A 19,717-nucleotide genomic window follows, 5' to 3' on the forward strand; every position below is an offset into this window, starting at 1 on the left:
TGATTTATATATGTAACATTTTATTTAATTTTCATATCAAGCATATTCAGTAGGAATTATCCACTTTGTAAATATGAGAAGCCTCAGGCTTAGAAAAATAAGTATCATATCTATAATCATACAGTTAGAAAGTAAGGAAGCTAGGATTCAACCCAGTCTGAGTAAAGAGTCTCTATCTACCTACTACACTAGAATATAGCAGGCAATAAATTATGGAATTTAGCTACGCATTTAAAAATGCTTACCTTGGGGTTTCATGCACATGAATGTTGTTTTACAGATGTAGATGGCATGCACCTGGGCAAAAAAGTCAGCATCCCCAGAGATATCATGTTGGAAGAATTATCCCATCTCAGTAACCGTGGCGCCAGACTATTTAAGATGCGACAAAGAAGATCTGATAAGTACACATTTGAAAATTTCCAGTATGAATCTAAAGCACAAATTAATGTAGGTATAAGTTGACTATGTGGTATCTAAATAAATGGGTAGCATTTCTAAGTGTATATGTGTCACTACATTCCCAAACAAGTATTCTACATATTTATTTAACATATTTTTTCTGTTAATTCTGTTAGACTTTTCTTTCACGATAATAAATAGTTTAGATGAATAAACAAAAGAAGTATTATATATGTTATGAGTATCTTTTTAGTTCAGTAGGGACATTGCAAACCCATAAATTTGGCACTGAAAAGCTGGTCTGCTCTGCTAAGAGGAGGGGGAGGGAATGGAGATTGGTGGAACTAAAAGTTTCCATGGTCTTATCTTTACTAGTTAAATGTTTGGGGTGAAACACTTCCAAAGCACACAGCACTCCACAAAGTAAGCATAAGCATTTTATTGGCTGAGTACATCCTGGCACTGAAATGTGCCTGAGATCTACATAGCTGAGCTTCTCTCACTCAAGGCATTTATTCCACATCGTGTAGGGAAGTCTGATTCCTATTAACAACAAAACCAAGGTGGACAAAACTCTTTAGACAAAAGTTTTTCTCAGCTCCAAATTAATAAACAAATGAACAAATTAATTACATTATAGTTTACAAATTGCATTAATACGATATTCTTTTAAACTGTCATGTAGAGAGATTGTAGAGGAAGAAGTTCATAGTAGGAAAACAACTAGCTTTGGGGAATTGGCTTTAAAAATAAAATACCAGGCATGAAGAATCAAAAAGGAATAAAGCATTGATTCTAAATTTGAAGAGGTGGTGGTGACTACAATAAATTATGGCTTTATTTACTGAGGGTTTCTTTCTATAGCTATGGGAAGTCTGTAAGATTATTTGTGAATTTAAACTCAAACATTTGCCAGCTGCCATCACTACTATGTTGTTTTAAGTGGACATCTCACTTCTTTACAACAAACAGACTAGCTTCTCTGAGATCTCTCATCACAATTACTAAAATACATTACAGAACTAACATCCACACCCACAAACACTGTTAGTCATTCAAAATATCTGTTTTTCTGGTTAACAATAAATACAAGGGAAAAAAAAAAAACAATAAATACAAGGGGATAACTTAAATAATTTCTTTTTCACACTAATAAGCATCCTTCAACATCCATAGATAAAGTCTAGTTATAAATATGAATTCAGTTAGACATCAAATCTTACTGAAATATAGTATTTATATTTGTGAGGGATGATTTTTCACTTCAAGTCATGGATAAATATGTTATATTACCCTATAATTATGTCTAATATCTACTTATCAAAATGTCTGTAGCTAATATGGTATAAGCCTAAAATAATCCCTATCCCGGCTGATAGAGTCTAATTATATAATCATACTCTTTTAATAATGACAACAGAGGAGCAGCTTTAAGGAGTAGTATAGAATAAGGTGGCTTAAGGAAATTCTTTGAGAAGTCATCTTCAAGTCTAGACTTCTGAATAAATGAATAAATCCAGTTTTCATAACTTATACTTACATCTCTAATCTGCACTTTAACTACAATTCTGGGGGAAGGCACAATGAGTTTTTAAATATCCTTATGAACACAACATATTCCGTCATCACCAGTATCTCATGCTATTGACAATAACCTGTGGCCAAATGTTCTGATTAAACAAAGAATGTGAGAATATGCCTTCGATATTGCTAGAAGGTTGAACACTAAATAGATAAAATAGTCCAAAATAGGCATATTGAAATAAACAATTAAATGCGGATAAGCAACTCAGAGCAATAAACAATAATAATGTATGCAATGAACAAGTATGGCATTAAGTTACATAACATACTCTAAAATCTGATGAAATCTACTCTCTAGAAATGAGGAAAGTAGTGTTCAAGGAAGTATATTGGTTTGTCTTAAGCAACACATAATGAGGAAGACTGAAATCCAGATCTCAGAATTCTAGAATTCTTGGCACTGACACTTACCATGGTGTAATTAAAGGAAACTGGGCTGGAAACCAGGATAGTCATGCAATTTTGAGTCAATTTAAAAGTTTCTTTGGTTTCATGGACCTCTTTTTATATTTAGAAAATAAGGAAATGGACTCAAATGTTCTCTAAAGTGCCTTCTTTAACAATTTTTGTTTAATTCTAAAAATGACCTCAAATGATCATTGAGGAAAATAGTGAGTCACATTATATAATAATATTATTTGCTTTATCAAGGCACTAGATTACAACTTGGAGCAAGTCTTATTAATAGGATAGGATTTTTAAAAACAATGTTAGGTTCAGGTCTATTTCCATTCATTTATTTATACTTTTGACAAATATTTATTGGGTGCCTACTGTGTTCTAGATACAATACTGGTTGCTCAAAGATAAATAAATACAGCTTTTGTGTAGTGAAGGAGAAACAAAATAACATTGAAAGATAGAAAAAAGTATTACTTATAGTCTACTTCTTGAATCATCTTAAAATGATTTATGTCATATTTTCCTAATTTATTGACTACATTTTTTGAAATGAGCTTTTTCTGCTTCCCTCAAAATAATTATTTAACTCTATATACATTTCTTATTTTATTAAAATGTTTAGGACATCATTAGATGAAAATATAGGCAACTCCCTGGTAATTTAATGCCATTTTTTGAAATATTATCATTTTAAAAATTAAAAAAATAAGGGCAGCTTTGGTCTTACTCCACTGCTGAGAAACTGGCAAATTCAAGCCACACAAACCTTATGACATAAATAATAACAGGAAATGTGCTTTCTTAAATTAAGATACATTTCTTCATTTCCACACAAGCTAATTTTGAAGCCCTAGTTCATGAATTGATTACATTCTTTTTTTAAAATCTTTTTTTAAAGTAGGCTCCATGCCCAGCATGGAGCCCAATGCAGGGCTTGAACTCATGACTCTGAGATCACGACCTGGGCTGAGATCTAGAGTTGGATGCTTAACTGACTGAGCCACACAGGTGCCCTTAAGTGATGAAATTCTTACATCAATGGGCAAAAAATAAAATGGATGAAGAAAATGAGCATTAAAAAAATAATAAAATAGAAGATAATTATCATCTTATAGATAAAATAGAAGATATATCATCTTATAGATAAAATAGAAGATAATTATCATGAATCATGATTCATGATAATTAAAATTATCATCTATAAATCATTATAAAATGATATTGAGGAAGTAATCCACATTTTATAATAAAGACTACATATGTATCTATGTAACTATGGGCTTTTTGAAATCCTTTGAAATCTAAATAATACTGGGAAAAGGGAAAGTATACTATAAAAAGTAATTCTAAAATAGTACTAAATTAAATATACTGAGTTCTCAAAATATATTTATTTTGTGCAAAAAATAACTTCTACTATGTATTTGGCACAAATTTTAGAACAGGGTTTTTAGAAAATCCTTTTATTTCTATTGATATTTCAATAGAAATCATGTAATAGACATTATCCATGTGTTTATAACTTCTATGGTTATTACCTATAAGATGCTGCTCTAGTTTTATTTTGTTTAGGGTCAACCTAACTGAAATTAAAAGGAAATACATTCTCATTTATATTTCAACTTTCTCTGAAGGGAATCACACATGATGGAACTCTGTAATTTAAGGCTTATGTCATAACTAAAGTAAGCTGCTCCCCAACTATTATTAGGTTTTGTTTGTATACTTAACGATGACAATAGAGGTACTGGGTGTCTCCTGATAATTAATGACTAGCTAGAAGCAGTTGCTTGTCCTGGTCCCCAATTCCCAGGGAAAAGTCTCCAAAGAAAGTCAGTAATACAAATCTTAAATTACCATAGACAGGATGATTTGTAAGTTTAGGTGCAATGTATTTCATGGACGCATTTCAGGAACTTAGAAAAAGAATTTTTTAAAAATATTTTATTTATTCATTATTCATGAGCAACAGAGAGAGAGAGAGAGAGGCAGAGACACAGGCAGAGGGAGAAGCAGGCTCCATGCCCGACGTGGGACTCGATCCCAGGTCTCCAGGATCATGTCCTGGGCTTCAAGCGGCGCCAAACCGCTGTGCCACTGGGGCTGCCCGAAAAAGAATTTCAAATGCATGATATTCTTATATTTATTTCAACTGGCTTTTTATTTATAACTAATGTTTTAGGCGGTGGTGTCAGTTCAGAGTGAGAAAAGATACAAATCTAGTCAAATAAGTCTAAGACTTAGGATAATGGCTCTTTTCAAAATGCTAAATACTAATGTTTCTGAGTCCAGTAGGAATTGTTCTAAATTTTGAGGAACCTTGGGTGGCTCAGTTCATTAAACATCTGCCTTCTACTCAGGTCATGATCCCAGGGTCCTGTGATCAAGAGCTGAGTCAAGCTCCCTGCTAAGCAAATTATCTGCTTCTCCCTCTCCTCCTGGGCTTGTGCTCTCTGTCACTATCTCTGTCTCTGTCTCTCTGTCTCTGTCTCTCTCTCTCTCAAAGAAACAAATAAAATCTTTAAGAAAAAAAAAAGGAAATTGTACAATATTGCTTGTGGAGTAAAGTGTAAACTCTTCTGCCCAGTAATCAAGACCTTGCGCTCACCTAATAAACATGACCTCTCAGGCTTTTTTGCCCCTTTCTACAAGCCAGCTCACCGTTGCTAACATGTGCCCTAATCATTTCCATAGCAGCTTTCCCCACGGTGCTACAAAGAATAAGCCAAATGTAAAAGGCACCTGGAGAGTGGCTGTGGGTGGGGAAAGCCTGAGAATAAGGATAAACTATCTTTAAGTAATAAAATGTAAAAATTATTTTTCACCATATCATGTTATAAATAAATGCAGAAGTGAAAAAGCATCTGAAAATATTTTGTGTTTATGTCACACAGAGAAAAGTCAAAATTGGTTTTTATTCACTAAATTTTTCTTTCTGAAGTTAAAAAAATTTGATTTTATGTACTTTTTAGATAGATTGGCTTCTTTTTAAAACACACATTTCTCAAAAAAAATAAAATAAAATAAAATAAAACACACATTTCTCAATATAATTAAAACAATGCTTTATTATAGAGATAAGGGTTAGTCATGCTTCTGAGGATAACACCTATTACAATGTCTTTTTTCTCCATTAAAATTCAAATTGTTTTAAAAAGTGCTGTATTATCATCATAGAATAAATCCTAAATTATAATAGTAAAACAAATTCACCTATAGCTTGGAAGACAAACATCTCTTTTAAGCATTTGATTTCCTAGAATTCTCAAGTTTTTCCTTTTATACACCTATGCAGCTTCAAGTATAAATATTTTTTATGGGTAGCCTGGGTGGCTCAGTGGTTTAGCACTGCCTTCAGTCCAGGGTATGATCCTGGAGACCCGGGATCAAGTCCCACGTCGGGTTCCCTGCATGGAGCCTGCTTCTCCCTCTGCCTGTGTCTCTATCTCTCTCTTTCTCTCTGTGTCTCTCATGAATAAATAAATAAATAAAATCTTTAAAAATAAATATTTTTTATACACAACTAGTGTCCACATTTCAGATTAAATTTTAAAACAAGGGCAGCCCCGGTGGCTCAGTGGTTTAGCACCGCCTGCAGCCCGGGGTGTGATCCTGAAGACCTGGGATCGAGTCCCACATCAGGCTCCCTGCATGGAGCCTGCTTCTCCCTCTGCCTGTGTCTCTGCCTCTCTCTCCCTCTCTCTCTGAATAAATAAATCTTTTTAAAAATTTTAAACAAGACAAATTAAAGAATATAATTAAATCCCACTATAAACAAAATAGTAATGTAACAATGGCAAAGCCAAATGTTTGGCCAGTATGCTCTATATTATTAGATTAATAAAGAATTAAAAATTTAATAGATTCACCTTTACAGGGACTTTGTGAACAGTACATTAAATAATTGATACAAAGCCCTAGACATAGTGTCTGGTACATAGTAAGGTTCAATGAATTATTATTAACTGGAGTGTCATCATTAAACATATCTTAGGTTAATATCAGTAAAATTTCTCATTCAATAGCTCAATCAACTATGTATAAATTATTGAGGCCCCAAGAAACAAGGAAGTGGCACTGTACTTAAATTCTAGATACAAATCGAGTTTTGCACATATGGTATCTCCTATTAGTGCATCTAATATTTTTGAGTTTTCAGCAGTGTTTACTCTTGGTCACATACAGCACAGCATTGCCATGCAGAATGGGAAACTGGATGGAAGCAACCTCGAAGGTGGCTCACAACAAGCCCCGTCTACTCCTCCCAACACCCCAGATCCGCGGAGTCCCCCAAACCCAGAAAACATCGCACCAGGTAACTTTCTCCTTACAAACAATAAATAAACAATAAATAGAAAGAAATTGTATGCACTTAACTATATCACTCGTGTCATTTGGATTTTTAGTAAATGGCATCTAAATGACATGGCTTTACCCATTTTATATCTATTTTGTGGTTAAGTTCAAGATAAATATAGATATTTAGATCTAAGGAGTCATATAAAACATTTACCATGTTTTTTCAGATGGTTCACTGTATGTGTTGGCAATCATCTTCTTTTTAAAAGTTGAGTCATTTGTAGTTATATTGAAATTCTATTTGTATAGGACTACCATTTGTGAAGTGCTGTGATGTAGATGGTCTTTAATTTCAAAAATAACTCTAATATATTTATTACAATCCTCATTTTATGAATTAAGAAACTGAGGTCATAAATGGCAATAAACTTATATTGACTGATCAAGAATTAAATCCAGATACCAAATTTACAGATGCCTCACAAAAGTGAACTTGTGGAGATTATTTTCATTATTCTCTGCTTCCTTAAAGGACTTAAATGCAATTCTTCAAGGCTGCATATTTATTAACTTCAAAGAGAAGCAGATCCTTATTCAGTCAGTATGTGTTGTTCAGAAATATTGTTAGATTTTGAAATATTAAATCTGTCACACAAACATGATCTATTTAGACAATACCTTTTCAAAATAACTGACAGCGAGTACTTCAAGTATGTCCTCAAGAGTAATGTACAAAGTAGATTTTTTAAAGGTTCAAATACTTCTATCTTGAAATTAGCAGTATCTATGTCATATTTTTGTAAAATAGTAAATTTAGCAAAAGCAATTCTAGAATTCTTCTTAAACTGCAATAGTTTTTGAAAATATGTATGTAAAGCAACTACATCATATTAAATGTTACTTAAAAATAAATTGTCAGTCATTGATGAGCTTAGGTTTATTAGGACATTCTTATTGAACACGATGAAAAAATGTATTGATAGATATAACAAAATGGCACCGAAGGAGACCAAGTACACACTTAGAATGCATAGAGCTTTGAAGTGAAGCACTGTAGCAAAGTTTGCAAATAGCTTTCAAGTAGCCTTTTTGGTGGCAGAAAAGCAGGTAACAGATTCTACATGTATAGCATTAAGTACACAGAAGAAAAACTAGCTTTAAAATTAGATCTGGGTTCAACCTTCTGGCTTTTTCCACCTCTGCCCATTTTACTACTGTGTTGGGAAGGAAAGTAATTTTCTTTGAGTCTCTGTTTTCCTAATTGGTAAAATAAGGAAAACAAATCTCACTGTACAGGGTTGTGAAAATAAAGTGTGGTAAGTATAGGCCCATACATAATAAAATATAGTAGTCCTCCTTATCCACAGAGGATACACCCAAAACCCCAGAGGGTGCCTAAAATTGTGGGTAGTATTGAATTCTATGTACACAACATTTTTTTCCAGCCATACACACTTATGATAAAGTTGAATTTATCAATTAGGCACAGGAAGAGATCAACAATAACAATAATAAAATAGAAAAATTATAATATGCTGTAATAAAGCTTATGTGGTCTCTCTCTCTCTTTCAAAATATCTTATTGTACTGTATTTACTCTTTCTCCTGTGATGGTGTAAGATGATAAAATGCCTGTGTGGTGAGATGAAATGAGGCGAATGACATAGGCACTGTGACCTAGCATTAGGCAACTATTGACTTTCTGACCATGCATCAAAAGGAGGAGCATCTGCTTTGGGACAGGACTGGACTTGGAAAACTGCCTTTAACTGAAGCCACGGAAAGCAAAACCATAGATAAGAGGGAAACTACTGTACTTAGCTAAAGTTAATTCTTTCCTTATCAACTTTATAACCTTAAAAGACAATACTGTGCATACTCTTTTATCTCCAACTACTATTAGACAACCTCTTGCTTTTCTAATGTTTGGAGTGTTCTTGTTTGTTTCAACAATTAAGAGAAGACATATAGAAAGTTTGTGTTGGTCAGTCTGGTACTCTCAACACTAAGTTAGAACTTTTATTATATAGTCATCATTATAAACTATGTAATTGCAAAAGGAATAAAAAATGATGTCTACCCTCAACAATTTATAGATAAGGAGACAGTACAAAAGTTCATGTTGCATTTGTTATCTCACTTTCTCTCTGCATACATAATTTAATATCATGCATGTATTTTTTTCTCTCAGAAATATATATATACACACATATATAAATATTTATATATATATAAAGAGAAGGTTTAAAAGTATAAACTGACACAGGTCTTTAAATCTAAATACCCAACTATTAAATATTCAGAAATGTCTACGTAACATAGACTAAAAAAAGGGGGAGTTTAGAGGTTATCAAATAGCTTGTCCTGAAACAAGAGTAACGGATCCTTCCTTCTTGGTTGATAAGTTGGAAAGTATAGCAAATTGAGGAAGCAAACTTTAGCTTCTCCTAATTTAGCAAACATTTTTATTGGTTAACATGCTACGTATCCAAAAGCTAACTTTTCTTAAACATGAATCAATAAGAGTATTATGATGCCATAATATTACAGGAATTAAGTTCCTCTGAATTTAAATCAGTTGTGTTAAGGGCATTATTTTGAAATCAAGCAAGAAGTTTTATTATGTAGCATTGCTGAACCATAATATACCTGAAAGCTTGAACATATGCACATTCTTTCCTGTACATAATTCAGCATATCAGAAAAAGAAAAGAGTTAGTTGATTCTATCTATAAAAAGAAATTGGAAAACCTGGAATATTAAAAAAAAGTGAAAAGATTAGACCTCTTATCATCTTTCAATGCAATAGGCAATTATGAAACTCTTAAAGTGATTATAAACATGATGTAGAAACATTCAAAAGCATTCCAAAAGAGAAACAAAAGCAAAAATGAATTATTGGGACTTCATCAAGATAAAAACTTCTGCACAGCAAAAGAAATAGTCAACACAACTAAAAGACAACCTATAGAATGGGAGAAGATATTTGTAAATGACCTATCAGATAAAGGGCTAGTATCCAAGATCTATAAAGAACTTATTAAACTCAACAGCAATAAAACAAACAATCCAATCATGAAATGGGCAAAAGACATTAACAGAAATCTCACAGAGGAAGACAGACATGGCCAACAAGCACATGAGAAAATGCTCCACATCACTGGCCATCAGGGAAATACAAATCAAAATCACAATGAGATACCACCTCACACCAGTGAGAATGGGGAAAATTAACAAGACAGGAAACCACAAATGTCGGAGAGGATGTGGAGAAAGAGGAACCCTACTGCACTGTTGGTGGGAATGTGAACTGGTGCAGCCACTCTGGAAAACTGTGTGGAGGTTCCTCAAGGAGTTAAAAATAGATCTGCCCTATGACCCAGCAATTGCACTGCTGGGGATTTACCCCAAAGATACAGATGCAATGAAATGCTGGGACACCTGCACCCCGATGTTTCTAGCAGCAATGTCCACAATAGCCAAACTGTGAAAGGAGCCTCGTATCCCTCAAAAGATGAATGGATACAGAAGATGTGGTCTATGTATACAACGGAATATTACTCAGCCATTAGAAACGACAAACAAATACCCACCATTTGCTTCGACGTGGATGGAACTGGAGGGTATTATGCTGAGTGAAATAAGTCAATCGGAGAAGGACAAACATTATATGGTCTCATTCATTTGGGGAATATAAAAATTAGTGAAAGGGAATAAAGGGAAAGGAGAGAAAAATGAGTGAAAATATCAGTGAGGGTGACAAAGCATGAGAGGCACCTAACTCTAGGAAATGAACAAGGGGTAGTGGAAAGGAAGGTGGGCGGGGGGTTGGGGTGACTGGGTGATGGCCACTGAGGGGGGCACTTGGTGGGATGAGCACTGGATGTTATGCTTTATGTTGGCAAATTGAACTCCAATAAAAAAATTTTTTTAAAAGTATTCCAAGCAAAGTTGATTAGAAATAAAATACACTTGAATATATACTAGAATTATAGTTATGCGATCATTATGTTTATGGGTAAAAAATACTGAAAAAAATACACAGAGGTAACATAATTGTATTAGGATGGTGGGATTTCAAGGAATTTTTTAAAATATAAAATTCTAAAATTTCCAGTTTCTAGATGACTGACATCTGATCACTTTTAGGAAAGGAATGGGAAATAAAATGTGCAAGTTATGATAATGGAGTTATGTATACTATACAAATGGAAAAGCAAAACAAAACAAAACAAATGGAACGCGCCCCTAGGGGAGACAGGAAAGGCTAAGTAGAAGATGGAACCTCAAGCTAAGGCTTAAAAGTAGGAATTTGCAGGTGGCATGAAGTAGAAAGAGCATTCCGGGCACAGGGAACTAATGGAACAAGGAAGCAGAGAAGCATAACGGGACACAAGTGTCAAGTAGGTCTAAGTTCTGGAGCATAAATATGTGAGAGGAGAATGACAGGAGATGAGGTAGGATGGGGGTATGGCCACGTGTGCCATGTTGAGTAATCTAGGTTTTTGTCACGGGGAGCCATCATGGCACCTTAAGAAAGGGAGGTCAGTGATGTGATCCAGTCTTCCAGTTAAAAAGGTCACTCAAGCAGCAGTGTGGAGGGTACAGGGAAGGGGTTGGGAGCTAAAGGTTTAGTATGAAGGCTATTGTGAAAGCCCAGGCAAGAGCTGGCCAAGGCCTGAGCCAAGGCAGTAGTAACAGAAATGAAGAGGAAAGAAGGAATTTTCTAGAGCAAGTTTTCCCAATGTTCTGTTTACAAATCCCTTGCCCTGAGATTTGGAGACCATATCTGAGACTTACGGAAGCCAAATCTCTGGAGGGAAGAACCCATTATACACATTTTAAATAGAGCCCAAAGTGACTCAGAAACAAAGGTTGATAGCCACTATTTTAGGATCCCTAAGAAGCACAGCTGGTAATACTTAATGATTTGTTGTGGGAATGAGGGGATATTTAGGATAATGTTCTGTCTTGGGCATCTAAGAGTAGACGGATAACATTCACCAAGATAACCAATATAGAAGAAGCAAGAGGTAGTAGACAATGGCTACATATAGGTCTAGACAGATTATTAAGAGGAATATTCATTTGGACAAATACATGGGTGGTTGAACAGAAGGGCCTAGAGATTAAAAAAAAAAAAGAGTCATCAATATGTAGGTCACAATTAAAACCATGAATATAAATGGAATTTTCTAGGCAGAATGTATAGTATAAGAAAAGAGGTTTGACTAAGTAAGTGGACAGCAGAAAAAAGAAGTCTGTCAGAAGAGATTACCATGAGATCCTGGAGGTAATCAAAAGAAAATTTAATTACCGCAAGCAAATAACTGCCTAGAGATGGCATTATCAGCAAGATATCTTGGAGGAGATAAACTCTTTAGTATAAAGGAAGGATAGGCATGATTTGACAGGAGAAAATAGAAAACATAGAACATCAGAAGAATGTAAAAGTAAGAATAATCAAATGGTAAAGGGTTTTGACATAGTGGAAAAGAGAATTATGCAAAAGACACGATGAGGCAGTATGGTGGTGTAGATAGAGAGTACACAGCTGCCTTTGAATACTTGAAGAATGTCACTTGATGCATGTGAAAATGGTTTAAAGTTTATGCCAAAATTTGTGTGATTTTTAAATGGCACTTACAAAAAATTTCCAGCTCCCACAAGAAGTTGAGGTGAGACCAGAAGCAGGAAAGTTAGGTAAGAAATCTTTAAGAACAAAGTAAACATAGGATGAGCACATCAGGGAAGATCAGTGTGGAAATAAGGCTCTTCACCATTTTGAAGCTTAAACGGTTTGCAGATCACTCGGCAGTTTAAGATAGATAATACCTAAGTATTATCTCTAATGAATCAGCTCCCAGAAGAGGGAGATTTTGTCTTCATTGCTTCCTCCCCAGCATCCAGACCACAGTAGACACCAAATATATATTTTTAACTTAATTCATTCTCCATGGTATCCAAAGCCTTCTCTAAATTAACGTAAGGGAAACAAATTTTCAAAATTACGTGAGTAGCTTCACGGAACAAATGCATACTAAGATAATCAAGGAAGAAATAACTGTATGATTTGGTATAATTAAACACTGAGAGAAGTGGTTTCTTTTGAAAATTCCGTAAGTTGCAAGGGGTTAAAAATGTCTTACAGTTTCAGACTACTGTTTTCTGAGAGACCGTAAAAAGGATGCATTCTTCATAGATTCCCTCTTGCTTGAAAAATTAAACATGGTAAACTGTTAGGTGGAGTTCAGTGACTCCCAGGCATTCTGTATTTATTCTTGCTCTATTTTTTTAAAGGATATTCTGGACCACTGAAGGAGATTCCTCCTGAAAAGTTCAACACCACGGCTGTTCCTAAGTACTATCAGTCGCCCTGGGAACAGGCCATTAGCGGTGATCCGGAGCTTTTAGAGGCTTTATACCCTAAATTTTTCATGCCTGAAGGAAAAGCAGAACTGCCTGATTACAGGAGCTTTAACAGGTAATCCAATTATCTTGGGTGATACTGTTGGCATGTAATACTGAGGCTTCTATATAGTGGTATGGAGAACTAAATTCTCTGGTAGAAAAAAAAAATTTTTTTTAAAGATTTTATTTATTTATTCATGAGAGACTACACACACACACACACAGAGGGAGAATGAGAGAGAGAGAGAGAGAGAGAGAGAGAGAGAGAGAGAGAGGCAGAGACACAGGCAGAGGGAGAAGCAGGCTCCATGCAGGGAGCCCCATGTGAGACTCAATCCTGGGTCTCCAGGATCACGCCATGGGCCAAAGGCAGGAGCTAAACCGCTGAGCCACCCAGGGATCCCCAGAAATTTTCTTTTAAGAATAGATTCAAAATAGCAATATAGGATAACTTACACAAGCCTAGGCAAGGTCTCATTGTTGCAATATTACTAATATGGCAAGCCTTGTATTTTTTAGTACAAAAATGAAGGAAATGATTCAGAAACTATCACTGTCATAGCATCAAGATAATCTCCCATATTATTTAATGTTTAAAAAAATAAGTAATAATTTCTCATTCAAAGGCTGATATTAATTTTTGTGTGTTGATTCAAATGACAGTGCTATTCAAGAATTTCAGAAATAATTTATGTATACAACTATGAGAATTACTCTGTAAGCCTAGGTTCCAACTTACATTTTTTAAACCAGATTAAAGGCAATTTAAGGATTTGTGGCCCAAGACTCCAGTATATGTACAAAGCAAAATTTATGTTACTAAAAATATTGCCAAATAATATCTCCATGATAGTATTCATAATAGATATTTATTTCTCCTTGTTATCCAATTTTAATTGTTCCCAGGAGTATTTCAGATATATTTTTAATGGTCTCATAAGCCATTCTTTGATCATTTGATTTTCATTTTAGAGTAAAGTATCTCTTGTATGCAAGCACCTGGGTGCTCAAGCGGCTGAGCATTCAACTTTCAATTTCAATTCAGGTCATGATCTCAGGGTTGTGAAATCGGGCCCCATGTCAGGCTTTTGCTGAGAATGGAGTCTGCTTAAGATTCTCTCTCTCTCTTTGTCTCTGTTCCTCCTCCATGTCCCTGCCCTCCCACCCTCGCTCACACTCCTCTCTCCCTCTCTCTCTCAAATAAATAAATAAATAAATAAATAAATAAATAAATAAATAAAACTACCTCCATAATGCTCTTTTGAACCCACAGAAAAGTAGACCTAATTTTTAGTCTGCCTAATCACTATTCATTTGAAAATTAATAAATGAAAGTCTTTGATTTACAAAAGAATACCACAAAGCCTGCATTTAAATAGTGATCTTCTTTAGTGCTTTTAAAATTATTGTACTATTAGAATGTTAGTTTTCACACACTACCATAATAGTGGTATTAATATTATGCCAATTATTAGTAATAGATCTACTAGGATTACACCTAATACTATTAGAATTAGTAGTAATACTAATTCTAATTAGAATTAGTAGTAATACTAATAGTATTAGTACATCTATTGCATAAATGAGGTATACAATAGAATTAGTAGAATACTAATTAGTAGAATACTAATACTAATTAGAATTAGTAGTAATACTAATAGTATTAGTACTACATCTATTGCATAAATGAGGTATACAATAGAATTTAAGGAGGGATTGAAGAGTGTCAGGGAAAGGAGGTTGGAGGGTCATTTTAGTCAATGTTATAACTTTTTTCCAAAATGAAAGTGTAGAAAATTATAAAAAGTAAAACACTAAGGAAAAATAGAAAATAACAGAATACTTGGGGCTTGTTTTTGAGATTAACGCTTTAGAGATGCTGTGTGACTTCTTGTGTATCTTGTGGCTTTATTACCCCATACCTGCTGAGCAGCTTGCTTCCAGTTTTACAAACACATTGATATATTTGGGTTGGCTATAAAGAGATGCCTATTGATTGTATAAATACCAAGTGAGTGCTATTTCAGTGAGAGAAAGAAAAAGAAAAGTTAACCTGTTAATACCTCCCCTTTACTTGAGAAATTTTTATTTCTTTTTATATATACATCAATATCAGAGCTTAATGTTAATATTACATTTTATTCTTAGGTTCTTTTTTATGAACATAAATTGATATAAGTCAATGTACATTTCATTATTATTTTAATGCATTCGAATGTCATTTCACACAAATATGTCAATGTTTATTTAGTCATAGTCACTGATTTTATGAGACAGTACATAAGTAATGCTCAACTTTTAAAGAAAATTTGAGGGATCCCTGGGTGGCACAGTGGTTTAGCGCCTGTCTTTGGCCCAGGCCGCGATCCTGGAGACCCAGGATCGAATCCCACATCGGGCTCCCAGTGCATGGAGCCTGCTCCTCCCTCTGCCTGTGTCTCTGCCTCTCTCTCTGTCTCTCTCTCTCTCTGTGTGTGACTATCATAAATAAAAAGAAAAAAAAAAAAAAGAAAATTTGAGTATGGTTACCGCATGATGTTACATGAGTTTCAGGTGTACAACATAGTACTTCAACCACTCTACATTATGCTATGCTCATCACAAGTATAGCTACCATGTCACCATGTAATGCTATTATAATACCATTGACTATATTCCCTGTGCTGTACCTTTATTCACATAACATTCATTCTATAACTAGAAGCCTGTATCTCCTACTCTTCTTCACCTACTTTGCCCATGCTCCCAATTCCCCTACTCTCTGACAATCATCAGTTTGTCTCAGTATTTGTAGGTCTGATTCTGCTTTTTGTTTGTTCATTGATTTTGTTTTTTTAGATTCCACATATAAGTGAAATCATGGTATTTTTCTCTGACTTATCTTACTTAGCATAAGCAAAATATAAGTGAAATTCACTTTAGGTCCATCTATATTGTCACAAATGACAAGATCTTATCCTTTTTTTCTTATGGCTGACTAATACTCTGTTGTGTATATTCGAATGGAATATATATACCACATCTTCTTTATGCATTCATCTATTGAGGGACACTGGGCTGCTTCCGTATCTTGGCTATTGTAAATAATGCTGCAAGATTCTTAGATTCTTTATCATTGGTAAATAGTAGATGAAACAAAATATGATGATACATAGGCAATCCCAAACAGGTAGCTTTAAGAGTCTTTTTGCCCTTAAAGTATATGTTCCTTGCTACACAAAATTTGAGGCCTTATTTGTTGCTTATACATTGCTCTAAAAGCCTACTCAACAAACAGTACAGTATAACCATATTTTTGCTTTGAATGCTTGCTAAATAAATAGTCTATAAAAAGTTACGTAGCTAGGAAATGGAAATCCATTTCTAGCTATGGAAGACCATTTTATATCAGAACAAATTCAAAACATAACTAGAAAAGCTAGTTATTATAAGTGTTTGAAAAGCCATCAAGGAAATAAGGACTTAAGGGCCACCTAGACATGAGCGAAATTTAGAGATGTAAACCCAACACTTGGTGTCACTTTTCTCTATTAAGGCATTTGCTGATTTATTGGCAACAACTAATAAGAAGCAGAGAAAGTGAGTGAACTTTTCAACGGTCTTGAATCAGAGAAGGCCAAAGACAGGAATATATGGTCTGCTAGGAGGAAAGACCCAGATATTCTAAGCTTTTAGTTGGGATTCCTACAGGCTATACCATTGGAATAAAGGTGAACAAGTAATAGACCAGCTTTCATGAAAATAAATGCCAGTCCTAATCAACACAATCCTAGGCCGGATAAAAATCACCTCTTTTATGGCAAACTGCCTGCCACAGACAAAAGTAAATCCTTTCAGGAAGGAAGAGAACACCATTCAGAGACTCAAATTATTTCTAGAGTATTTTATACATAATGCTCATCAGTCAATTAAAAATTACCAAGCATACTATAAGACAAGACCAAATGACTAAAAACAAAGAGAAAAAAAAATAAACAAAAGAAACAGACATATAAAAGATCAAATTATTGGAATGTTGGCTACTCTAAAATAATTATGATAAATAGGTTCAAGAAAATAGATAACAAGATGAAGAATTTTAGCAGATTGGAAATATGTTTTAAGAAAGAATCAAATGGAGGGGCACTTGGGTGTCTCGGTCAGTTAAGCATCTGCCTTCAGCTCAAGTCATGATCTCAGGGGAGTGGTATTAAGCCCCGTGTGAAGCTCCTTGCTCAGCGGAGATCCTGCTTCTCCCTCTCTCTCTGCTCCTTCCCTCTCATGCTCTCTCTAATAAATAAGTAAAATATTTTAAATTTTAATTTATTTAATAAAAATATTTTTAAGATAATCAAATGGAAATTGTACATAAGTGAAAAATATACAGATATAACTAGGAGATATCATGGGTTCTGTTCTAGACCACTGTAATTAAATGAATATCATAATAAAGTGAGTCAGATGAATTTTTTTGTTTCCTAGTGCATATAAAAGTTATATTTACACTATACCATAGAATATTAAGCATTATGTCTAAAACAACATGTACTACCTTAATTAAAATATACTTTATTGATAAAAAATGCTAACTCTAAGCTTTCAACAAGTCATAATCACTGATCATAGATCACAATACCATGTTTAATAATTATGAAAAGTTTGAAATACTGTGAGAATCATGAAAATGTGACACAGAAACATGAAATGAACAAAAATTTTTTTAAAAGATTTTATTTATTCATGAGAGACACACACAGAGAGAGGCAGAAACACAGGCAGAGGGAGAAGCAGGCTCCATGCAGGGAGCCCAATGCGGGACTCGATCCCAGGACTCTAGGATCACGCTCTGGGCCAAAGACAGGTGCCCAACCACTGAGCCACCCAGGGATCCCCCGAAGTGAACAAATTCTTTTGGAAAAATGGTGCCAATACACTTTCTTGACACAAGGTTGCCACAAAACTTCAATTTGTAAAAAAATGCAACATCTGCCAAACTCAATAAAGTAAAGCACAATAAAATGGAATATTCATGTAACAACTGAAATTAAGAAGTCAAAGGATTATGTGGTTGGATCCATATGAAATTTACAAGAAACATAAAGAACAGAGAAACATGTTAAAAACACCAAGGGAATGCAATCAGTAAAATTCAGTCTGTGGGAAACTCTATAGGACAAATACTCCAGGATTTTCAATAAATAAATGGGAGGAAGAGATTAAAGGAAACTCCATAGTGTAAAAATGTTTTAAAAGACAATTTAAAAAGACAAGCAAAAGTAAACCAAAGTATTTAGAGATATAGAATTATTACCATATAAGGAAAGGTTTTTAAATATTTTACAAATTGGTATTACCATAAAAGTCAAAATATTAACTACTAGGGTCAGGAGAGGGCTGGGATTGAGCACGGACATGTTTAGGGCTTCTGGAGTAACACTTGACATGTGTAGTAGTTACAAGAGTTTTTGTTTTGTTTTGTTTTTAAAATATTTTATTTATTCATGAGAGAGAGACAGAGAGAGGCAGAGACACAGGCAGAGGGAGAAGCAAAGCAGGCTCCATGCTGGGAACCCAACACGGGACTCAATCCCGGGTCTCCAGGATCACACCCTGGGCTGAAGCTGCTGAGCCACTCAGGCTGCCCACAAAGTTGTTCACTTTATAATAAGCTGTTGTCCATTTTGATCAGGTTTTCTGTACTTTTGTTATATTTAATGATTAAAATGTCTTTAAAAATTAAATAAATAGATTTCATAGCAGATTAAACATAGCTGAAGAGAGGATTTATAAACTGATACAGAAAATGATCAATTGAAGCAGAAAGAAAAAAAGGATTCAAAATGCAGTAAAATGGAGGAAGATGCATCTGGAACAGGAACTTAAAAATGTAAAAAATGCCAATATACATGTTTGATTAGAGTCTTATGAGGGAATAAGAGAGAAAATTAGCCAGAAGCTATATCTGAGGAGTTAATGACTAAGAATTTTTCAAAAGTGACAAAAGATATCAAACTTTAGGTTCAAGAAGTCCTACACAGCCCAAGAAGGATAACGTAAAGTAGGCCATACAAAGGCACATGACTGGAAATCTGCTGAACCAAAGAGAATGAGAAAATCTTAAAGCCAAGGAATAAAAGACAACCATTTTAAAAGGGTAAAAATAAGACAACTAGAATTTATAGAAGACAATGGAATAACACCTTTAAAAATTAAATAAATAACTGCCAGCCTATAATTCTATATCCAGTGAAAATATTTTTTACAGGTAAAAGTCAAAATTAAATATTCTTACACATTTTCAGACAAAAAAGTTTTCTGACCCATGCTAGATAATGAAACAATAATAAGCAAAAGGTGTAAGTATAGGAAAGGAAAAATAGAACTATCCTCATTCACAAACGGCTGGATTATGTCCATATGAAATTCAAAAGCAGCAAGTTAGTAATTAGAATTAGTAAGTAAATTTAGCACAATCACAGAGCACAAGGCCAACATAAAAATTAATGATATTTTAATATACTAATAACAAATAATTAGAAAATAAATAATATTCATCAAGTTTTACCTTATGATTTGTAATACTTTTATTTTTTATTTTTTTATAGAATTTTTTAAAATTTTTATTTATTTATGATAGTCA

The 19,717-nt window shown here is 34.1% G+C and overlaps 1 protein-coding gene across 2 annotated transcripts in view; it reads left to right on the top strand.

The window, feature by feature from the left end:
* MYOZ2 (myozenin 2) overlaps window positions 1-19,717 on the top strand; it is a 43,991-nt gene that overhangs the window by 16,568 nt on the left and 7,706 nt on the right. For both annotated transcript variants that reach the window (XM_072810123.1, XM_072810125.1), the window contains 3 exons: window positions 281-450; window positions 6,574-6,703; window positions 12,988-13,171. In XM_072810123.1, coding sequence (XP_072666224.1) covers window positions 281-450; window positions 6,574-6,703; window positions 12,988-13,171 — 484 coding nt within the window. The remainder of the gene's footprint in view (window positions 1-280; window positions 451-6,573; window positions 6,704-12,987; window positions 13,172-19,717) is intronic.

The sequence above is a fragment of the Canis lupus genome, chromosome 33, assembly GCF_048164855.1.
Source record: "Canis lupus baileyi chromosome 33, mCanLup2.hap1, whole genome shotgun sequence".
Lineage (NCBI taxonomy): Eukaryota > Metazoa > Chordata > Mammalia > Carnivora > Canidae > Canis > Canis lupus.